Source organism: Astyanax mexicanus, chromosome 6 (assembly GCF_023375975.1).
Source record: "Astyanax mexicanus isolate ESR-SI-001 chromosome 6, AstMex3_surface, whole genome shotgun sequence".
In the NCBI taxonomy this organism is placed as follows: Eukaryota; Metazoa; Chordata; class Actinopteri; order Characiformes; family Acestrorhamphidae; genus Astyanax; species Astyanax mexicanus.
Genome location: NC_064413.1, coordinates 1,721,337 through 1,746,862, shown reverse-complemented (window position 1 = coordinate 1,746,862; position 25,526 = coordinate 1,721,337). Strand labels below are relative to the sequence as shown.

At 34.4% G+C, this 25,526-nt stretch overlaps 1 protein-coding gene across 6 annotated transcripts; it reads left to right on the top strand.

Moving 5' to 3' along the window:
* The first annotated feature begins 908 nt into the window (after window positions 1-908).
* Window positions 909-24,617, top strand: LOC111193427 (uncharacterized). 6 transcript variants are annotated; one of them, XM_049480004.1, is made up of 11 exons: window positions 969-1,245; window positions 1,357-1,398; window positions 18,217-18,537; window positions 20,335-20,451; window positions 20,549-20,606; window positions 21,450-21,478; window positions 21,575-21,605; window positions 21,706-21,758; window positions 22,772-22,793; window positions 22,871-22,938; window positions 23,918-24,617. In XM_049480004.1, exons 1-11 carry the CDS (start codon window positions 1,221-1,223, stop codon window positions 23,989-23,991), a joined length of 840 nt encoding a protein of 279 aa, XP_049335961.1. In that variant the 5' UTR covers window positions 969-1,220; the 3' UTR covers window positions 23,992-24,617. The 6 variants fall into 6 exon arrangements, with proteins under 6 accessions (XP_049335963.1, XP_049335961.1, XP_049335959.1 ...); XM_049480002.1 differs by lacking the exon at window positions 1,357-1,398 and adding an exon at window positions 17,004-17,045 and having other exon boundaries at window positions 975-1,245; XM_049480003.1 differs by lacking the exons at window positions 969-1,245; window positions 1,357-1,398 and adding exons at window positions 5,542-6,176; window positions 17,004-17,045.
* Window positions 24,618-25,526: the final 909 nt, after the last annotated feature.

The window sequence follows — 25,526 nt, the reverse complement described above, 5'->3', positions numbered from 1 at the left end:
GATTTAACTAGATAACCAGCAGCAGCCAGGTTGCTGAACTTTGTCCGTATTGGGTGTGTAAAGGGTCGTTCCAAATCTTCTCAGGGTGTAGAGCTCAGTACAGCGGTGTGGTCAGAGCTGCAGAAGCTTCATACAGACCGATCTTTAAACAGAGACAGAGAAAACTGCAGCTCAACAACACACAGCCCTCGACCCAGACCCACAGAACTTTCACAAACACTCATTTATAGCAGGAGCCTCTTCACACACAGATACACTCTCTCACTGTAGTTCTACTGAGATACACACTGTTCCAACCACAGGAGCTAACTGCTGAGAGGCGCGAGTGTAATTATAATAGCCATGATGATGATGATGATGATAATGATGATGATGTATAATAATATAAAAATGTACAACAACATGATGCTGTATCACTCTTTCTTTCTATATTCAGATCAGAGGTTCTCAACCTGTGTATAACTACAACACATAACATCAGCCCACAAGAAAACAAAACTCAACTTTTATGTAAAATTGTTTTGCACTGACTGTGAACTTGATAGAACACAGTGGATCAACACCAGCAGATAACAGACATGTCTCTCTAAACCATCACTGATTGGTGGAAACTTCACACTAGACCTCGAGCAGTTTGGACTGTGTGTCTCTCCACTCTTCCTCCAGACTCTGATCCCTTGATTTACTTTAAATGAAATGTAAAATTTACTGATGATCAGTGATGGTTTGGAGAGTCATGTCTGTCATCTGCTGGTGTTGATCCACTGTGTTTTATTATCATTATATTAAGTCTAAAGTCAGTGCAGTTTTGTTTTCCCACAAAATCTTACAGCACTTCATATCTTACAGCTTCCCTCTGCTGATAACAACTTTTATGGAGGTACGGATTTCATTTTTCAGCAGGACTTGGCACACTGCCCACAAAAGTACCAACTGGTCTTAAATAATATTTATAATTTTTGGGTTTTCAAATAAATAAACTCTTAAACAGAAGAGGTTATTGAGGTGTAATTAAAGGGTGCTGAAGTGTACTGGTGTAAAATTATGTAAGAGCAGAGTTTATTTTAGTAATTTAAATAAGGCAGGATCATTTAGCGCTGTAACGACCAGTAAGAACCAATAACAAGATCTGGGCTGGTACCAGTTTCTCCTACCAACAGCATGAACAGGAAGGAGCATCACACAAACGCTTGAAGCTCAAGTGATGATTTCCATCAGCGATGGACCTTCAGTGCTTTATAATACGTAAGCGAACTATTATTATTTTACTAGAGGATTAACTAATAATAATTAATATATAAATAATCTTTATCTGGCATTGATATTAAAACTCTTTGGGGTTTTTTTTTATTACAGATTTTTTGGTTATGATACCGATATCAGTGTCTCCAACAACAGGTAGCGTCTTCTTCTTTCTAACACATTTTAATTTGCTTTGATGTGTCCAAAGGGGTAGGAGCGGGTTTGATATTGGGTTTGGGTATAATGTCTGAATTATATACACATAACAAAAACTGATCAGTTATCACCTAATATTTAAAATAATATAACAACAGATTTGGTTATTATTAATATTATTATTATTATTATTATTATTATTATTATGTATAGGCATGTCAATTCTGTAGTATATTTACATTTTCTCCACTCTTCTTTAAAAAACTCATCAATGTTGTGTCCTGTGTTTTTAATTTTTTCTACTGAAAGCACTCCTTACGATTGGTCATATTATTAAAATAATGTAACTTTACGTTTCACAGAGATATTTGGCAGCAGTTAATATAAATGTTAGATAACCCAAACACTCCCAGTCTGTTAGCAGAACAAGACTCATTTTTATTTTTATGCAGTATATTGTTATTGTTTCTCTCTCATTCATTGCTCTCATCATCGACCTCGCGTGTAAAGCAGGTGTTGTGCTGAATTCAGCACCCCCGTCAGGAAAAGCACCCCCTCCCGGGAGCGTGCACCCACGTCTTCTTCGCTTTAACTTTACTTAGAAAATGGAAATACCCAAGATACTGTTCTAAACTGCGCTGACTCGTAAGAAATAAAGAAAAAGAAACATCACCTGCTGAGGGGGTGCTTTTCCTGGCGGGGGTTCTGAATTTGGCACCGTAGTAGTTCAGAAATCTGCACATTCGGCAGTGAGTATGCACCGCCTTCTTGATAAAAGCAGAGATAATTGCTTTAGCTAACTTTAATTAGAAATGCGTACCCGAGAGGGGGTGCAGATTTCGGACAGTTCCTACAGCAATGGATAAATATTTACTACAAATGATCTGCCCTAATCTGAGTGTATTGAATGCATTACTTTGTTTTTGATCAACAGAAAGACTTGATGATTTCCATCCAGCAGACATTTTCATCAACAGCAGCAGCGGCACTGTTAAAGTAGGAGAAAGCATAATGATAAAGTGTGCCATCTTCCAGCAAATTAGTTCCAATGACCAGCTCTATACGTACCTGTGTAAAAATGGTGTTGGAGTGGAGATGGGGCCGATTGGAAAGATCAGAGAATATGTCTTTATTCTAAAGACTGTTTCAGAACTGGACTCGGGATCCTACAGCTGTGTTTATTCATCAAAAAAATACCCTGTGGCGAATGTGAGTGCATCCGGACAAAAGATCATCCATCTTCAAGTCACTGGTAAGAGATGCTTAAGTTATTATTAGTATTAATCTGCTTATATTGATTTAATAATGAATTAAAGATGCATTCTCCAAAAATTAGAATATCTTTGAAAAGTTTAGATTTTATCGCATTCATGCAGCTTGCCATCAGCTGCTGAAGCCCCGAGAGAGCACAGTTGGTCTTGCTCTCTCTGGGTGGGTACAGTACAGTAGATGGTGCTCTCTCTTTCCCCTCATCACTCCTAGGGTGATGTAGATCAGCACAAGGCTGCGTCTGTGAGCTGATGTATCAGAACCGAATCGCTGTGCTTTCCTCCGAGCGTTAGCGCTGTGATGCTACTCGGTAATGCTACAGCATCAGCAGCAGTTCTAAAAGAGGCGGAGTCTGACTTTACATGTATCGAAGGAGGCGTGTTCTAGTCTTCACCCTCCTGGTGTTGGGGCATTATTTGTGATAGGGGGCGTCCTAATGAGTGAGTTGGGTAATTGGCCTTGGGTAAATTGGGGAGAAATGGGATAAAGATTATATAAAAAAGAAAAAATGTATTAATATAAATTAATTTTAATAAATGTGATATTTTACCTCAGCTAAGAATGGAGACAACATGAGAAACATGAAGTGAAATTAATTTTACTCATTGCTGAACATTCAGCAGCAAGTGTCTTTAAGGTTTTCACTGAACCTATCAAAAATTACTTTCTTAAAGGGGCGGGGTTATCCCAGGATGACTGGGTGGGTGGACAGGGAATTCTCAAAGTGGGAGTTTGACCCACTTAATGTTTTTTTTTTTTTTTTCAGGTCCTCAGTGGCTGATCAATTTGATCAGATTGCTCTGCTCAGTCGGAGTGATTATTTTTGCATGCATCATCGTGATTTATGACATCAGGACAAGTTAATTTTGCAGCACATATAAAAAACCGAGGTTAGCAAGGCTAACAGATTGTACACAGGCAGTAACAAAGTCAAAATCAAGGTTTATCATGATTTTCCAGTTTTCTGTAGCTTTAGTCTATGAACCAGTACATTAACAGCAATTTAGAAAGTAGATTTTATTTATACTTTCTTTTACTCTCTTATTCTATTTCTCTCTCTTTCTCTCTCTCATTCTTTCACTCTTTTTCCCCTTTTCCTCATTGCTTATTCTTTCTGTTTCTTTTACTCTTTCTCTTTTTTCTCTTATTCTCTCTCTCTTGTTCTTTCTCTCTCATTTATTCTTTCTCTCTTTCTTTTTTCTTTATCTCTCTTTTTCTATCTCTAAAATGTCTAAAAATGTCACAATACATTTTTTATTTAATATGCACACATTATAATCCACTGTTTCTAGATTGTGTATGCCAGTTAGCTTATTGATTTAATTGCAGAATGAGCAAATCTGAACCAATAGTATTATTATTTATGACTTAAAGGGGCACAGGTTTTGTGTTCATAACTGTAGGCATGAGGAAAGAGTTGGGATGGGGGTTAGATAACCACATTTATTTACTGGGACATATTTTCAGTGTACTAACATAACTGAAACTTAATTTCTGTGTTTTAAATTAAACTAAATTGAATCCACCCATAACTGCAGACAGTTTAATTACAAATAATACAAATCTTTTATCATATACATATGCAGTGGTGAGAAAAAGAACATAATAGCCCGTCTCATATTTGCCAAAAAACATGTTGATGATCTCCAGGACTTTGGGTAAATATTTTTTGGACTGATGAGACAAAAGTGGAACTTTTTGGAAGGTGTGTGTCCCGTTACATCTGGCATAAAACTATAAAACACATAATTTAAAAAAAAAGAACATCGTACTGAAATGTAAAACATGGTGCTGGTAGTGTGTGTGTGTGAGACGGTCTGGGGCTGCTGGATAACTTGCTGTAATAAATTGAAGCAGGAATTCTGCTGTTTACCAGAAAATCCTGAAGGAGAATCTGAATCCGACCATCTGTTCCTTAGTGACCTCAAGCTCAGGTGTACTTGGGTTCTGCAGCAGGACAATGACCCGAATCACACCAGGAAGTCCCCCTCTAAATGGCTTAAAAAAAAACTAAATGCAGGTTTTGAAGTGGTCTAGTTAAAGTCTGATTAAGATGCTGTTAACTGAAAGTCTGAATCCCAGGTGACTCTACCTCATAAAACTGACTGAGAAAATCCAGCAGAGATGTGTAAAACTGATCATCTAATCAAGAAGTGCTTCTTTGAAGAATCTATAATATAAAACATATATTCTGGTGTGTTTAACACTTTTTTTTGTTTATTAAATAAATCCATTAGTTTTTCCTCATAGTTAGTTAGTTTTTTCCTCATAGTTTAGTATTAATCTATAATGCAGAACATGTTAAACTATTGGAAAAACTACTGAATTGTAGGTGTGTCCAAGTAAGTTTAAAGGGTTTAAAACTATACTAATAAAAGATTAAACAGTAATAAGTGATTTATGAAGAACGTATGGAGAAGATATGTGTTTGAAACAGTAGAAAAGATGCCACATAATAAACAACAGAGGTTTTAATGTTAACTGATGAACAGTGGGACTCTGTAGAGATGACTCTACTGTTTAACAGATAACAGATGCTCTTGGTTGTTTTTGATGCAGTTTAAAGTTCAGCAGCGGAAGTCGTGTGGTGTAGAGCTCAGTATAGAGGTGTGGGCAGAGACAGAGAAACTTTCAGAAACACTCATTTATAGCAGGAGCCTCTTCACACACAGATACACTCTCTCACTGTAGCTCTACTGAGATACACACTCTTCCAACCACAGGAGCTAACTGCTGAGAAGCTCCAGTGTAATTATAATAGCCATGATGATGATGATGATGATGATGATGATGTATAATAATAAATGTACAACAATATGATGCTGTATCACTCTTTCCTTTCTATGTTCAGATCAGAGGTTCTCAACCTGTGAATAACTACAAACCATAACTTTTTCTCTCCAAACCATCACTGATTGGTGGAAACTTCACACTAGACCTCGAGCAGCTTGGACTGTGTGTCTCTCCACTCTTCCTCCAGACTCTGATCCCTTGATTTCCTTTAAATGAAATGTAAAATGTACTGATGATCAGTGATGGTTTGGAGAGTCATGTCTGTCATCTGCTGGTGTTGATCCACTGTGTTTTATTATCAAGTCTAAAGTCTGCTGACTTTTCACTTTTATTGAGATGCGGATTTCATTTTTCAGCAGGATCTGGCACACTGCCCACCCACACTGCCAATAGTACCAATTGGTCTTATATAATATTAAAATTGACACTAATTTTTGGGTTTTCAAAGAAATAAACCCCAAAAAAGGAAAGGAAACAGTGCTGAAGTGTACTGGTGTAAAATTCAGTAAAAGAAGCGTTAGTTATGTAAATAAGGCAGGATTATTCTCTGTACGTATGCAGTTTAGTGCTGTAACTTCCAGTAAGAACCAATAACAAGATCTGGGCTGGTACCAGTTTCTCCTACCAACAGCATGAACAGGAAGGAGCATCACACAAACGCTTGAAGCTCAAGTGATGATTTCCATCAGCGATGGACCTTCAGTGCTTTATAATACGTAAGCGAACTCTTATTATTTTACTAGAAGCTTAACTAATATAATTAACATATAAATAATCTTTATCTGGCATTGATATTAAAACTCTTTGGGGTTTTTTTTAATTACAGATATTTTGGTTATGATACCGTTATCAGTGTCTCCAACAACAGGTATTGTCTTCTCCTTTGTTACACATTTTAATTTGCTTTGATGTATCCAGAGGCGTAGGAGCGGGTTTGATATTGGATTTGTATATAATGTTTGAATTTTATACACAAAAACTGATCAGTTATCACCTAATATTTAAAATAATATAACAACAGATTTGGTTATTATTAATATTATTATTATTATGTATTGGCATATCAATTCTGTAGTATATTTACATTTTCTTCACTCTTTTAAAAAAACTCAGCAATGTTGTGTCCTGTTTTTTTAATTTTGTCTACTGAAAGCACTCCTTACGATTGGTCATTTCATTAAAAGAACGTAACTTTACGTTTCATACAGATTTTTGCCAGCAGTTTATATAAACGTATATAATTCGGCACCATAGTAGTGCAGAAATCTGCACAACCGGCAGCAAATACTTTTATTTAAATAATTCTTCTTGATAAAAGCAGAGGTTTACTTTACTTAGAAATGCGTTCACGAGAGGGGGTGCAGATTCTGGTGCGCTTTCAAAATAAAAGTTTACTTTAAACATGTCTCACCCATCCCCCCTGGTTCCTACACCAATGGATGTATCACATATTTACTACAAATGATCTGCTCTCACCTGAGGCACTGAATGCAGCACTTTATTTTTGATCAACAGATGGTCTTGATGATTTCCATCCAGCAGAAATATACATCAAAAGCAGAAGCAGCACTGTTAAAGTAGAAGAATTCATAGCAATAAAGTGTGCCATACCTCACCAAATTAATTCCAATGACAATTTTAATATGTATCTGTGTAAAAATGGTGTTGGAGTGAAGATGGGGCCAACTGGACAGAAAGGAGAATGTGACTTTATTCTAAAGACTGTTTCAGAGCTGGACTCGGGAAACTACAGCTGTGTTTACTCCTCAAAAAAATACCCTGTGGCGAATGTGAGTGCATCCGGACAAAAGACCATCCATGTTAAAGTCACTGGTAAGAGATGCTTTAAATTATTAGTATTATTAATCTGAATTAAATGGTGGTTACTGGCTTTTTCCCATCTGACATAACTTTGAACACATATATGGTGTTATATTATTGATGTGATTCATTGCTCTCATCACTGACCTCACGGTGCGGTGAGCCTTGGGTCTCGACCCCTGTTAGGCAGTGCCTATAAGTACCAGAGGCAGGTGAAGCGGGAACCGTGGGACTTCCTTGGTTGTGCTCCCAGCAGCTCCGAGGAGGAGGAGGAGCTCTACCCAGCACCGGCCCGTACTCCCTTGCCGTATCCCCCAGGGGCGGTGCTCTACCTGGCTCTCGGCCGCACAGCTCCAGAGGCCGTCCCAACTCCCGTCCGCGCGGTTCCAGATGTGCGCTTCGTCCCAGCGGCTGCAGCGCTACCTTTCCCGGCTGCTGCAAAGCTAGCTTCCACCGTGGCTGCTGAGCTGGATTTCCCCGCAGCTGCAGCGCTATTTTTCCCGGCGCCTGCTACACCGTGCTCCAAGACTCTCGAGACCCAGGCCTGCCACTAGGCCCTCGGACTATGCCCCCAGAACTGTGCCCGGGCTGGCCCCATGGACTTCCCCACAGGCATTAGCCAGTCCTGGGCACCCTTCTGTATTTATACCCCTGTCTCTCCCTGTCCTGGTTCATGTCTGTGTTCCGGTTCCTGTCCTTAGTGGTTTCTCTGTTTCCGTCCCTGTCACTGTGTTCGTGCCTGTCCCTGTTAATTTTTTTGTTCCTGTTCCCATGGCCGGTCCTGTCCAGTCTCTGTCTCCTGTCCAATTCCCCGTCCCGTCTCCATCCCCTGTCCAGTCTCCGTCTCCTGTCCAGTTCCCCGTCCAGTCTCCGTCTCCTGTCCGGTTCCCCATCCAGTCTCCGTGCCCTGTCCAGTCTGCCGTCCTGTCTCCATGCCCTGTCCAGTCTCCCGTCCAGTCCCTATTCACGCCCCATGCCCAGTCTCCTGTCTAGTTCCCTGTCTCATCCCTTGTTTTTCTTGACCCCTCCCCGCTGCCAGCCCCCGGGGTTCGTTTTTACGCGCGTAGGGAGCTGTGCGTTTAGGGGGGGGAGCTCTGTCACATCTTTGCCCTGTTTCCTGTCTGTTCTCATGCTATTTTTTAATCTTGTTTTAGCTCCTTGTTTTTGTTTGTAGCTTCCACGTTGTTCTTATTATCTCTCGTTTGTTTTGGTTTATTTCTTTGTTCTTTGATATTTATTTAATAAATATTCAGCCTTACCTGCATTTGCGTCCGCCTACACGTCTCCCTGCCTGCCAATCCCTGACATGGGCTCCGAGAGGGGGTGCAGATTTCGGCACGCTTTGAAAATAAACGTTTATTTTAAAACAATTTCTGCTTTTTCTGCGGTATCATTTTTTGGGGGGACAAATCCACCTATTTCTATCCCCCCCGGTTCTTACACCAATAGATGTATCAAATATTTACTACAAATGATCTGCTCTAATCTTATCTTATCTTTTACACTCAGGTAAAATCTGGTCAGGGATGATTACAGAAACCCAGCGTTCTGTAAGAGAGGGAGAAGACCTGACACTGACCTGCAGAATCACGGTAACTCTGACCTGTGCTGAACTCTACGTTTACCTGTGTCTGAATGGAATTGGGAAGCAGGTCATGTCAGTGAGCTGTAGCATTTATTCCACTTCCACAACCTTCCTTCTGAGTAAAGTTAAACACGAGCACTCAGGAAACTACAGCTGTGTGTATTCAACTCATAACTACTCTCTCAGTGAGGTGAGAAAAGCAGGAGAAAACACCGTCTTCATTCAAGTGCAGGGTAAGAATCTGCTTATTATTAATATATTAACAAAGAATTAGAGATGCATCTCAAAAAAATGTGAATATCACTGAAAAGTTTTGATTTTATTAATATATTGGGAGATCGCTGGTTCGAATCCTGTTCATGCAGCTTGCCTTCAGCTGCTGAAGCCCTGAGAGAGCACAGTTGTGCTTGCTCTCTCTGGATGGGTACAGTGGGGGCGGGGTTATCCCAGGATGACTGGGTGGGTGGACAGGAAATTCTCAAAAGTGGAAGTTTGACCCACTTAATGTGTTTTTTTTTTTTTTTCAGGTCCTCAGTGGCTGATCAATTTGATCAGATTGCTCTGCTCAGTCGGAGTGATTATTTTTGCATGCATCATCGTGATTTATGACATCAGGACAAGTTAATTTTGCAGCACATATAAAAAACCGAGGTTAGCAAGGCTAACAGATTGTACACAGGCAGTAACAAAGTCAAAATCAATGTTTATCATGATTTTCCAGTTTTCTATAGCTTTAGTCTATGAACCAGTACATTAACAGCAATTTAGAAAGTATAATTTTTTAAAATATAAATGTTTAAGACGTGTAAGATATGTAAATTGTTCATTTTTAATAAAAGCCTGTATTTGGTTATGAATTGATCGTGCTGTTTTGAATGCTTGGTCATTTTAGTCTGTGTTTGTTATTGAGGTGAACGTCAAGTGTCTGTGCAGCTTCATCACAAATAAGATCCAGCCTCTCTCTCTTTCTTTTTTCTCTCTCTCTCTCTTATTCTTTTTATCGCTTTCTCTTCTCTCTTTGTCTTGTATTCTCTATCTCTTATTCTTTCTCTCTCTTTCTTATTCTCTCTCTCACTCTTATTCTTTTTCTCTCTCCTTCACTTTCTCTAATTTTTTTTCTCTTTCTTTCTATCTCTCTTTCTTTTACTTTCTTATTCTGTCTCTCTCTTTCTCTCATATTCTTTCACACTCTCTCTCTAATTCTCTCTTTTTCTACCTTCTTGCTTATTCTTTCTCTTTCTTTTATTCTTTCTCTTTTTTCTCGTATTCTCTGCCTTTCTTTTTCTTTCTCTCTCTCTCTGTTGATTTTTTTATCTCTCTGTTTTGTCTTATTAAGGTGGAGAAATGTTTGAGAACCACTTGTCTAAAGGGATGTATGTAACTGTTTAAAATAAAAAAATATTTTTATGCTTCTACCCACAATAAAATCTGGATTTGTCATTTTTTCTAATTAAATTAAATCCTCACAGGATTTAAAAATGTCACAATACATTTTTTATTTAATATGCACACATTATAATCCACTGTTTCTAGATTGTGTATGCCAGTTAGCTTATTGATTTAATTGCAGAATGAGCAAATCTGAACCAATAGTATTATTATTTATGACTTAAAGGGGCACAGGTTTTGTGTTCATAACTGTAGGCATGAGGAAACATTTGGCATGGGGGTTAGATAACCACATTTATTTACTGGACCATATTTTTTCTAGTGTACTAACATAACTGACACTTCATTTCGGTGTTTTAAAATGGTATTAGAAACTCTTACATTAAATTCACCCATAACTGCAGATAGTTTGATTGGTGAGAAAAGTAACACAATGGCCTGTTTCACATTGTCCAAAAAACATGTTGATGGTCTCCAGGACTCCAGAGACAAAAATGGAGCTTTTTGGAAGGTGTGTGTCCCGTTATATCTGGCATAAAACTATAAAACACATAATTTCAGAAAAAAAGAACATCATACTGAACTGTAAAACATCTGCTTGTGACCTCAAGCTCAGGTGTACTTGGGTTCTGCAGCAGGACAATGACCTGAATCACACCAGGAAGTCCACCTCTAAATGGCTTAAACATACTAAATGAAGGTTTTGGAGTGGCCTAGTAAGTCTGATTGAGATGCTGTGGATGATCTTAAACATGACGTTTAAAAATACTTTTTCACACAGGGCTAGATTAGTTTGGATAGTTTTTTTCCCTTTAATATATATTTTTTTATTTAAAGATTACATTTTATATTCACTCAGGTTATCTTACACTCAAATATTCACTATTCACTGTATACCTGTAACTCTACCTCTTCACTACTTTACTTTAACTGATGCTCTCAAACACTTTATTAAGAGACAAGAAATTCAAGTAATTAACTCTTGATGAGTTCAGCACAGCTGTTAACTGAAAGCCTGGATTCCAGGTGACTCTACCTCATAAAACTGACTGAGAAAATCCAGCAGAGATGTGCAAAACTGATCATCTAATCAAGAGGAGCTACTTTGAAGAATCTATAATATAAAACATATATTCTGGTGTTTTTCTTCATTTTTGTTATAGTTTGAACGAGATTTTTATTGATCTATAATGCAGAACATGTTAAACTATTGGAAAAACTACTGAATTGTAGGTGTGTCCAAGTAAGTTTAAAGGGTTTAAAATTATACTAATAAAAGATTAAACAGTAATAAGTGATTTATGAAGAACGTATGGAGAAGATATGTGTTTGTAACTGTAGAAAAGATGCCACATAATAAACAACAGAGGTTTTCATGTTAACTGATGAACAGTGGGACTCTGTAGAGATGACTCTACTGTTTAACAGATAACAGATGCTCTTGGTTGTTTTTGATGCAGTTTAAAGTTCAGCAGCGGAAGTCGTGTGGTGTAGAGCTCAGTACAGCGGTGTGGTCAGAGACAGAGAAACTTTCACAAACACTCATTTATAGCAGGAGCCTCTTCACACACAGATACACTCTCTCACTGTAGTTCTACTGAGATACACACTGTTCCAACCACAGGAGCTAACTGCTGAGAGGCGCGAGTGTAATTATAATAGCCATGATGATGATGATGATGATGATGATGATGTATAATAATATAAAAATGTACAACAACATGATGCTGTATCATTCTTTCCTCCAGACTCTGCTCCCTTGATTTCCTTTAAATGCAATGTAAAATGTACTGATGATCAGTGATGGTTTGGAGAGTCATGTCTGTCATCTGCTGCTGTTGATCCACTGTGTTTTAGTATCAAGTCTAAAGTCAGTGCAGTTTTGTTTTCCCACAAAATCTTACAGCACTTCATATCTTACAGCTTCCCTCTGCTGAGAAACACTTTTATGGAGATTTCATTTTCCAGCAGGACTTGGCACACTGCCCACACTGCCAACAAAAGTACCAATTGGTCTTATATAATATTTACATTTTCTGAGTCACTGATTTTTGGATTTTCAAATAAATAAACGCCTAAAATAGATCACTGTGTGTTTAATACATCTATATAGTTTTTAAAAAATAATAATAAATAGAGTGAATTAAAGTAACTTTTCAATGATATTCAATTTTTTTGAGATGCACTAGTAAATATTATTCAATTCTGCTTAGGTCTTAGAAAAAAGGACAGTTGTGATTAACTGAGAAAAATCTAAATATTGTGATTTAAACAACTGTTAGATTACATATGTGACCGAGACTGTTGTGTTACTTTGTGAGCAGAGGGCATCTTGGGAAGGTATCGAGCTCCACAGCAGGTGATGATTTCTTTCATCTGAGACGGCTCGGGCTTCACAGAGGACGTCACATGAACCTCATAACCCTGTAGAGGAAGGAGACAGACCATCATTACTGCATCATGTTAGCAGAGTTAATGACAACTTTTATGGAGATGCGGATTTCATTTTCCAGCAGGAAACACTGCCCACACTGCCAAAAATACCAATTGGTCTTATAATATTATCTTATAATATAAAAATTTTCTAAGAGTAAGATTTTTGGGTTTTCATTGGCTTTAAGCCATAATTTTGTATACAATCCGGGTTAGCACCCGAACATCCCTTTCAGACAGCTTCCTCTTACAGCGTCCACAGTTAATCCTGTTGGATGTGATTGGTCCTTGGCATTGCAATATTTAGAGCAGAACTGTGCTCTTACCCTGCTAATTGAACCTTCACACTCTGCTCTTACTGGTGCAATGTGCAATTAATGAAGATTGAACACCAGGCTGCTCCAATTTAGCCATGAAACCTAAAATCCCACACTAAAATGATGACAGTGTTTCAGTTTCATTGTCCAACCCCTGTAAGTTTCACATTTTGAACTGAATTGCTAAAATAAAGTCACTTTTCTGTAATATTCTGGAAATGGTGTCTTGCTGAGATTTAGGCGGGGTGATTTCGAGTCTCCTGCTAGAATTCACTTCAGGCTTTCAGTTCTGTAAGAAGCCTTTTCTCACTTCTCTGATTAAAGCCTTTCTTCCTGTGTGTCTGGAGTAGTGCTACACTATATGGACAAAAGTATTGGGACACCTCATGGGTTCTAAAATGTAACTGTTTTTACTGTTTAGGCAAGGTTTTCTACTGGATTCTGAAGGATTATATATGAAGACTTGATTTATTTGCAGAAAATGAGAAATGGCTGAAATAACAAAAACGATGCAGTAAAACGTTTTCAGACCTCAAAAAATGCAAAGAAAACAAGTTCATATTCATAAAGTTTTAATAGTTCAGAAATATATGGTAATATTTGGTGGAATAACCCTGGTTGGTTTTTAATCACATTTTTTTTTCATGCATCTTGGCATCATGTTCTCCTCCACCAGTCTTACACACTGCTTTTGGATAACTTTAAGCTGCTTTTGGTGCAAAAATTCCAGAGCTGTATATGTACATTTTACTTTTGCAATTTATATGCATGCACTTAATACTGTGCACTTTAATATTGTGATTTATTTTCTTACAATACCTTATTTTAATGTTACATTATTTTGTTATATTATTATTATTTTGTACAAATAAGCGTCTTGGAAAAATATCTGATCATTTAAAGTTAAACAAAATAAGGAAAGGTTTTCAGATTATTTTGTTATATTGGTATGAAATAAAAATGTAATTTGTATTTTAATTTGTATATCACCAACAATATCAGTATCAGAAAAGTTCCCTAAAATATTATAATTATAATTACTATGATTTAAATAGAATTACATATAATGTAATTGACTGTCACTAATTAATTCTCCTATTATATTCTAATTATATTCTGTATTCACAAATATTCATGCTGTTTTTCAGATCCTTAATGGAGGATTCATTTGATAAGATTATTAAGCACATTTGGATTTCACATAAATTTACAAGCGGTCTGGATTTACATCTTCATGTATGTAAAAGGTGTGTGTGTGTGTGTGTGTGTGTGTGTTCTTTTGCAATCTGCATATTTAAGACTTTTATGAATCAATTGAACTGCAATTTTTGTTTGTTGTAATTAAAACACAGTAAAGCTACATTTTTACCTTTGTTTAGATTACTTTTACATTTAAAATAATTGAGTTAGTGTCAGCAGAATCATAAACAATATTTCCAGGTGTGTTTGTTAGTAAACTCTGTGGTTTAAGATAAAAGGTATTAATAGATGTACTTTCTGAGTCGGGTGTGGTCTAAACGGGCATGTGACAAAACACCACAGGCCTTACTAAAATAACTCATCTGAAGGAACTGATCAGCTTTAGACACAGTTAAACTTTTCACACTTCAGCTTTTGTCAGTGTGAGAAAAGGGAAAAGGGAATATATATGTACATACAGCTCTGGAAAAAAATAAGAGACAACTTAAAAATGATGAGTTTCTTTGATTTTACCAAATTAAAAATCTCTGGAATATAATCAAGAGGAAGATGGATGATCACAAGCCATCAAACCAAACTGAAGTTATCCAAAAGTAGTGTGTAAGACGGGTGGAGGAGAACATGATGCCAAAAAACAGGGTTATTCCACCAAATATTGATTATTTCTGAACTCTTAAAACTTTATTAATATGAACTTGTTGTTTTCTTTGCATTATTTGAGGTCTGAAAGCTCTGCATTTTTTTGTGTTATTTCAGCCATTTCTCATTTTCTGTAAATAAATGCTCTAAATGAGAATATTTTTATTTGGAATTTGGGAGAAATGTTGTCTGTAGTTTATAGAATAAAACAACAATTTTCATTTTACTCAAGCATATATATATATATATATATATATATATATATATAGGTAGAGTCACCTGGAATTCAGGCTTTCAGTTAACAGCTGTGCTGAACTCATCAAGAGTTAATTACTTGAATTTCTTGTCTCTTAATAAAGTGTTTGAGAGCATCAGTTAAAGTAAAGTAGTGAAGAGGTAGAGTTACAGGTATACAGTGAATAGTGAATATTTGAGTAATGTTCGAATCCAGATTATGAGAAGCAACAACTACTCATCTATATACTTCAAAAAAGGTCAAGATGCTGACACTGGTGTTTGACAGGCTCAATTTAGAGCAGCTGTCAGTTGTAAACCTGTGAGGCATCTTTGTCTCAATCTCTAAGATATATATCTTCTTGCACAGTTGTGCATCAGGGCCTCCCACTTCCTTCTTCTTTACTCTGTGTTAGAGAATTTTGACACATTGTAAAGGACAGTTTGTATAGTTTTTTTCTTTGGACAGTGCTAGGCTTTAACGCAAGCATTTTTATTCTTTAACAATGATCTGACATTAACCCTTTCAGACCCTGCGTCCATTACAATGGACAGAATGTAGTTTCTTTTTTTTCAAATATTTTGTTGCACAGAACACTATTTGAGAGCTGATGTCAATCAGAAAAGATCATAAACCAGCTAATGAAACAGTAGCTTAGCCCCGCCTACTGCACTGGACAAAAAAAAAAAAAAATCTGCAACTCAGGACATGCCACTTTTTATCATGTTTAGGGGAAAAAATAGTGGAAAATGATTTATTTTCATATAGATTTTATAGGAGGACACTTATTTTGTTTGCATTATAGACAGAAAACAGCATTTTTATAGTTTTCCATCACTGAAACATGAACATAATTCAGGTCTGAATTAGATTAATTTAGAGTATCACATTTTATCTAGTGATTTTTATATAGTGATTTTTTTTAAATAAATTGTTATGAAGCAGCTTTACAGAGATACAGGTCCAAGCCTTTTTTGAGTAGCATAAAGGTATAAATGCATAACATGGCACAGAAAAATTCCCTTTATCTCCTTAAACCTTAGGGGGGACCAAGCGACAATAAACTAATAAACCCATCCTCCTCTGATCAACACTATAAATTATACAATTTTTTACTGGGCAGAAGGAGGGAGATAATGAGAAGCTATGGCTAGGAATAGGAATTATATAAGTACAGTAAAAGAAAAAAAAATGTATATATATATATATATATATACACACCATACTGTGCAAAAGTTTTAGGTACCAAAGCAAATTACACTAATCCATTTATCTCAGCAATATGAGTGTTTTTACCTGAAAAAAGCACCACATATGATTTTAACAGATGCAAATAAACATAAATACAGTAAAATGTAACAAGAAATTCTCATTTTTAACTAAGTATGTTATATCCTGTGAGCCGAGCTGAAGAACTAACTGTAGTTCCAGCTGTTTGTATTTATTGTAATGCTGTAATGTGTTTTACTGAGCTAATAAACTTCACTTACTGCACAGATAAGAAGCTTTTTCTTTACTGAAATTCCCACAGGTGCCTAAAACATTTGCACAGTACTGTATATAGATACATGTGTAAATTTTGGAGCATGCACTACAAATCTAAATTTGTAAAATTCAGTAAAAGAAGCGTTAGTTATTTGAATAAGGCAGGATTATTCTCTGTACGTATGAAGTTTAGAGCTGCAGCTGCCAGTAAGAACCAATAACAAGAACTGGGCTGGTTACAGTTTCCCCCACCAACAGCATGAACAGGAAGGAGCATCACACAAACGCTTGAAGCTCAAGTGATGATTTCCATCAGCGATGGACCTTCAGTGCTTTATAATACGTAAGTAAACAAATTATTATTTTACTAGAGGATTAACTAATAATAATTAATATATAAATAATCTTTATCTGGCATTGACATTTTTTTAAATTACAGATATTTTGGTCATGATAACGATATCAGTGTCTCCAACAACAGGTATTGTCTTCTCCTTTGTTACACATTTTAATTTGCTTTGATGTATCAAAAGGCGTAGGAACAGGAATTGATATTGGGGGGTTGCTAAAAAAAAAAAAGTTGCTAAAATGAATAAAAGCCCACCCTATAGTGACTTAGAACAACATTTGCAGAATTAAAGTTAATCTCAAAAAAAAAAATACAAAATACATTTTTATCATTTTTACGGGAAAAAATAGGATTTAATAAGATTTATTTTTATATTAGGACACTTATTTTGTTTGCATTATAGACAGAAAACAGCTTTTTTTTTTTTTACACTTTTCCATCACTGAAACATGAACATAATTCAGGTCTGAAATGTTTAAATTAGATTAAAGTAATTGTGTGACAAAATCGTTTGTGAATTCAATTTAATTCAATCACATTTTATTTAGTGATTTTTATATAGTAATTTTTTTAAACCAATTTTGTCATGAAGCAGCTTTCAGAGATCCAAGGTCCAAGCCCTTTTTTGAGTAGCATAAAGACATAAATGCAAAAAGAATACAACAAAATATTTTTTTCTGTACTTGCATGCAATATCTGAATTATATTATGTACATATACATGACAAAAACTGATCAGTTATCAGCTAATATTTAAAATAATATAACAACAGATTTGGTTAATATTATTATTGTTATGTATTCGCATGTCAATTAAAACTTTTTCCACTCTTTTTGTACTGAAAGCGCTTCTTACGATGACGTCTTTTTATTAAAATAATGTAACTTTACTTTTCATAGAGATTTTTGGCAGCAGTTAATATAAACGTTAGAAAACCCAAACTCTCCCAGTCTTAAGCAGAACAAGACATTATCTTAAAGTAATTTTTATGCAGTATATTGTTATTGTTGCTGTTGTTTGATTCATTGTTCTCATCACTGACCACGCGTTTAAAGCCGGTGTTGTGCCGATGTCAGCACCCCCGCCAGGAAAAGCACCCTCTCTCGGAAGCGCATACCCACATCTTCCTGGCTTTAACTTTCCGTAAATACCCAAGATACTGTTCTAAACTACGCTGACTTCAGTGCGCAGAATTCAGTGTGCTTTCAAAATAAAAGTTCCTGTTCCTACGCCAATGGATGTATTAAATATTTACTATAAATAATCTGTCCTATAATACAAATAATCTGTTTTTGATCAACAGTAGGACATGATGATTTCCGTCCAGCAGACATTTACATCAACAGCAGCAGCGGCACTGTTAAAGTAGGAGAAAGCATAACGATAAAGTGTGCCATCTTTCAGCACAATCATTCCAATGAGGAGATTAATATGTACCTGTGTAAAAATGGTGTTGGAGTGGAGATGGGGCCGATTGGACAGAAAGGAGATTATGTCTTTATTAAAAAGAACGTTTCAGAACTGGACTCTGGAAACTACAGCTGTGTTTACTCCTCAAAAAAATCTCCTGCGTCGAATGTGAGTGCACCCGGACAAAAGACCATCCATCTTCAAGTCTCCTCTGGTAAGAGATGCCTTAATTATTGTTAGTATTAATATAAATTATCTTTAAATTCACAGCCAGCTTACATTGCTTTCTTATATACAGTACTGTTTTTTTTTTTGCTACGAAAAAACTAATATTGCAATAAATACAAATAACCACATAGAAATTGTTAGAACTGTTTTAGGGGGCTATAGCCCCCCCTAGACAGTAGTTATCTCTAGACAGTATTTATCTCTAGACAGCCATTTTAAAAGAAAAGTGTATTAAGTATATATTTTTTAAAGTATACTTAACATGGAAAAGTACATACTTTTTAAAATGTAAATATGTACTTAAATCCATACTAAATGTACTATTTTGTAACTTGATGTAACCTATGGCAACTTAAGTATATTTCAGTTGTAATTAAACTATATTTAAACACAACATAAAAGTATTAAATTGTGCTTTTGAGTGCTGATTTTTTGTACAACTTCTGTGAACTTAAGTATATTTAAGTATGTGTTTTTAAACACCTTTTTTAATACACTTGTGAAGTATATTGTAAGTGTACTAATTGTAAAACTTTACATATTGATGCACATATTGTGAACAGCTTAATGCTACTGGGAAAGAAAAATCACTAAAGTGCACTTTAAGCAGTATTTAATGCCACTACATATATATTTTTTAATCAACACAACATATAATTTAAAGTATATTTTAAAAAATACATTTTATGGAAATACAGAGAAAGTATATTTATAATGTATATTTTCATAAAGTATATTAAATTATAAAAATGAACTTTTAGTGATTTGAATATACTTTTGAATATACTTTATTTTCACAAGGGAGCATTGACCCTCCCCACAAACACCATAGAAACCACCACAGATACCCTAGCAATCACCTTAACAACCACTTAGCAACAACATAGCAGCCAGCACCGATATCAAAGCAACACCTTAGTAACCACCTAGCAACTACTTAGCCACAAAATAGCAACCACCACAGATACCATACCAACCACTCAGCAGCATCATAGCAACCACCTTAGCAACCACTTACCAACAACATTGTAACCACCACAGATACATTAGCAACACTTTAGCAACCACTTAGCAACACCATAGCAACCACCACAGATACCATAGCAATCACCTTAGCAACCACTTAGCAACAACATAGCAGCCAGCACTGATATCAAAGCAACACCTTAGTAACCACCTAGCAACTACTTAGCCACACAATAGCAACCACCACGGATACCATACCAACCACTCAGCAGCATCATAGCAACCACCTTAGCAACCACCTTAGCAACCACTTACCAACAACATTGTAACCACCACAGATACATTAGCAACACTTTAGCAACCACTTAGCAACACCACAGCAACCACCACAGATACCATAGCAATCACCTTAGCAACCACTTAGCAACAACATAGTAACCATTGCAACACTTTTGCGACCATTTAACAACACCCCTGCTACCACATGGGATAATATAACAACCACCTACCAACATTTTAACAACCATATAGCAACCATTTAGCAACACCGTAGCAACCACCATTTATACAACCAACTTCATACAATGACCTGCACAACCAGCCCACATTTTTCTTCAGGAAATTCACCTTTTTTAGTTATTATTCTGTTTTTACAGTTTGTTTTCTGATTCTACCAAAATATTTCATATAAATTTTAGCTCAAAAGTGTATATTTAAAAAGAAAAAAAAAAGCAAGTAAATATATCTCATTGCTTTATATCTTAGTTAGAAGATTAAATTGATTTAATGTTTATATTTGTGACTCTGTGTGTTTTAGAACCTGCTGGTTCTGTTCAGTCAAATTATACGAAGTTCCTGCTGTTCTCTCTCGGTTCTCTGCTCCTGATTGGTTCGCTGGTTTTGGGAACATGTTGTACACGGAGATCCTGTAACAGTAAGAACTGAAGATAAAATTTCCTCTTCTTTAAAACACGTCTCAGATCTCAGACCTTAAAACATAAAGAGAAACAAACATTTCTTCTTTTTTTCAGAGCCCAAAAACCGAGGAGAGAGGAATGATAGAAAAGATCAGCTGATCAGCTGTGAAAAGTACGTTTAATTATTAACAATTAACCAAAGTATACAGATTTAATTATTATAAAATAAGATATACAACAAAAAACATAAATATAAATATAATGATTCAATTCAAGAGAAGGAATCCAGTGTAAGCAAATTAAGCTGGTTTATGTGGTTCAAATAATGCCAGTTGTAGTTTTACTGTTAAAAAATGTTTCATATAAATGGTTAAGAAAAGCTAAAAAACAATCAACATAGACATTTCAACTGTATAGTCTCATAAAAACAATTATTATCATGAATATATCATTCAAATTGTATTATATATTTAAACATAAGATCACTTTAAATATCTAAATGTGTGTTAAAATAAGAAAACAACAAAAAGGTTAATTTTATTAAAACTCTGAGTTGTTTTATGTTAGCTTTAATCTCAAGAAGCTTTTCAGATAGATGTTTGAGTATTTTTTAATAAATTCTCAGTGTAAAATGTAAAGGAAATTATATATATAAAATATATAATAAAATATATAAATATACAAATATATAAATATATCAGCCATTAATAAAGAGTGAAATGCCAAAAGGGCTAAAGCTTAAAGCAGTTCAATATTTGTAAGCAATAACTAACAAATAATAAAAAAAAGTTAAAAAAGCTAGAAAATACCAAGTTCATAAAAAAGTATTATATAAAACCACATATAACAGTTACAGGTAGTATAGAATTGACAAATTAGAGTATAATTACTTTAAATTATCCAGGAAAAATACTATATATGATCCAGTAGAATTACTGTAAACTATAAAATGTTTGAAACTTTTATTGATAAAGTTTAAATAAATTAATAGACAGTTCTCTTCTCTCTGTTTCAGAGTGCAGGATAATACTGGCCAGTTTAAAGGTGATTTTACACACACTGTTAATATAAATACAATATACTGTAACCAGTAAACTGATTTAATTTTCTCCACATTGTTTTAATCTCTATTTTTTGTAGGTTCTGTGCCAGTGCATCAGGCAGGAAAAAGGTCTATTTTGCTTTAAATATTTCAAATCAAATGTATGTGTAAAAAGTTTAACTCAATGTAATCAGCAGCTTGATCTTATTTCATATCTTTAATTCTACAGGACTGAGAACAATGATGAGATGTATGCATACGCCACAATTCCAGACATCACAGGTAACATCAATTATTACCTGGATGTTTTTCTGCTAATCGTTTATTTAAGTCACATTTAGAATAGCTAACACACAAATGCAACTGCACATTTTTATAAAATCACTTTGTACCTGTAAAAATGTTTGTTAAAATATTATATCTTAAATAATGTACATTGTGAGGTATTAATACCAACATACTGAGTGTTCTTATAGAAGAGAAGTAGGAATTATTATAATATTCTTATACTAAACTCAAGGGACAATTATCTTTAATTGTATTATTTATATTTAAAACTCCATCAGAATACACCAGATGGAAAAGTGTATTGAGACTTATTTATCAAAATACTGTGCTTTTGTCCCTCAAAATGTTATAAAAATGAATTTTAAGTGTATTATTTTTAGTTTTTAGCATATGTATGTAAGACTTAAAACTACATAGAAATCATATTTTTCACTTTTCACTAATCACTTTGCTAATAATTAGCAATTGATGGAAATGTGGTTGTTTTAAGATTTTCAAAAAATATTAAATAGTAAATGTTAACCTTGTATTGTTTCAGAAATATGTTTCAATTTTCTAAAGTAATTTTAATAACTTTAATTACTAAATTTTACCACTGAGGAATGGAAAGCTTAAGCTTTAAGAAACTGAAACTGATTTGCATTGGTTGCTAGGTGGTGTCTAAGGTGTTGCTATGAATCCGTGGCTGCTGCTATGGTGTTGCTAAGTGGTTGCTAGGGTGTTGCTAAGGTGTTGGTAGGTGGTTACTATATGGTGTTGTTATGGTATCTATAGTTTGATATAAAGTGAACACTTGAATTTTATGGAGAGGAATTAAAGCCTTAATGTTTAGAATTAAAGTGTTAATTTTCTCACAAAAAGACATTTTGTAGAGGGTTCTGATTGGACTACAGAATTTAGCCACATTTTAGTAAACAAATGGGACACAATTATTATATAATATTTAATATTTTAGAGTGATGAAGTTTAACATGAGATCTAATACTCTGATATAATTTAATTCACAGTTGACCCAGTGCCATCCACCTCGTAAGTAACCAACCTTTTCTTTGTTATCACTTATTTTGTGCAAACATTTTTCATTAATTGAATTTTTTTCTTGCTAGTGATGCTGAGCTTCCTGTGTACAGTCTCGCTCAAAACAGTGCCATATACAGCACAGCTCGAAAACCTGGTGTGTATGTCTTATATTAATATAATGTACCTTTTGTGACTGCAGGACAGTTGTTCACATTTTTACCCAATATCTCTGTGTAGCAATACATTTTACAAGATTGACTCTGAATCAATACATTATTACACACACTGTACAAAACAAAACTTAACATTGTTCTCCTTAAGGTGATTTTTAAGTCAGCTGAACAAGAAGTATTGAATTGCACCATAAACTTTAGCAAACTTATTACCTCAACTAACTTTATTAAGTTTCTTGTTAAAAGTTGGCTGAACTAAATAATTTGTGTTGGCAAAATTAAATTAAATTAAAGTAAAATGCATTAGTTGTCAGTGTTTCCTTTCATTACATTTAGTATATTTTACATTTCCTTGATGCAAAAATTCATAATGTTTCCATTAAATGCCAATTTTCACTAAAATTTCCTAAAATCATTAAAAATGCATGCATGCAAGTGAAACTATAAAGTGATAAAACTAAATATATTATTTCTGCAGATCCTTAATATGTTACCAAAAGAATTAGGTAAATCTTAGAAAAGAGTTTATTTGTCTTAAAATCTCTTAAATTTGCCTCCTAGAATTGTTAAAAATTACACAGACAGTAGATATTTTTGTTTTATTTATTTATTTTTTTAGCTCATTGCATTTTGCAGTTTGCAAATTTGATGTAAGTTTACTGAATTATTAATGTCTCTATAAAAGGCTCTATTTTCAGGTATGTTTATTACTTTTGGAGACAATATGGGGAAACTGTAGGTTTATAAGTTCACAGTGGAAAACTGTTGTTTGTTGTTTGTTTGAAATATCTTTGACAGAATTTTTGAGGAACAAAAAGCTCAGTATTTTGATAATAATCTGAGATAAGAACATGAGAGAATTGTCTGTAGTATATAAAATGTATTAAATGACTTTATCTGTGTTGTTTACAGTGATGAACAGTAAAATAGCCTTTTCTCTTTTCTTTCTTTACATTACAGAAAGACTTTCCTACATGGAGACTAAACAAACTGCAGCTATCTATGGAAAAGTCCAGAAAAAAGGAAAAGGCTAATTATGAATTGTTATCATGTGTGAATAATCAGTGTTAATCATTACAGTTTTTTACACTTTACAATAATACATTACATTAATACATTAATTAACAGTACTCACGACATAAAGTCTAGACTAATAATTAATTACCACTAATTAAGAAGCTATTCATTATTTTTTAAACTAAACAAATATTTTTTTTAACTATTGTCAATTAATAAATAGTTGATACAAGAATTTTAACCAAGTTAATATCTGTGGTCTTACTGTAAAGCCATTTTTTGTAAAAGGTTCAGAAAAGTAAAGTTTTTAATTATCTTTTGTATGTATTGTAGAAAACTGCAGTAGTTTTTACAGTAAATTGCAGTAAACTGTGATATATGTACAGAGATTTATACTGTGAGAAACTGGAACTACTGGATGTTGCTGTAAATAAAAGTGAAATATTATATTTTTGGAAATGTATTTAATTCACTCTACTCAGCTGCACAGTTACTGCCATCTATGGGCAATTAAAGTTTTACCATTAAATAAAGTATAAAATCTGTTTTATGTTTTATTGTGAGAATACAAATGCCATATTAAATAATAATAATAATAATCCAGCCAGCTTTATGTGTTATAATTTAATATAACTTACTTTAAAATGGCGCTTGACAAAAAAGCTAAGCTAACTAGCTAGCCAACTAGGCAGCCAAATTGCATTTATGATGGAATGGGATATTTAGGAATCCAATTTTAGCCTCACAGCTACATTTTATTTATTATTAAATTAAAAACTAAAAACTAATAACTTTAGTTAGCTTAAAAATCCAGCTTCATGTGTTATAACTTAATATACTTTAAAATGGTGCTTGACAGAAAAGCTAAGCTAACTAGCTAGCTAGCTTGCTAGGCAGCCAAATTGCATTTAAGGTGGAATGGTACATTTAAGAAACCAATTTTAGCCTCACAGCTACATTTTATTTGTAATTAATTTAAAAACTATTCTAAAAAGAGTGGTTTACCATAATAGTTCTAGTTAGCTTAAAAAGCCAGCTTCATGTATTATAATTTAATATACTTTAAAATGCTGCCTGACAGAAAAGCTAAGATAGTTAATGGTAGTTAGACAGATATCAGCTAATATTTCAACAAAACAGGGTCTCATACAATATATGTACTATGTCTAGTTCTTGCCTAGGGACCGCACACTTGCTAATATATATATATATATATATATATATATATATATATATATATATATATATATATATATATATATATATATATATAAATATATATATATATATATATATATATATAAATAACAGAATATTCTATGAAATTAGTATTTACCTTATTGGACTTCAAACCGCACAAGAAAATGGCTTACCGCTTCTTTTGTCCGCTTCCAATTTTGGAGAGAAAAATAAATAGTAAATACAGCTCTGAGAAAACATTAGAGACCACTTACAAAAGGATGTGTTTGTTTATCTTACCGAATAAAAAATTTGGAATATAATCAAGAGGAAGATGGATGATCACATGCCATCAAACCAAGCTGAACTGATT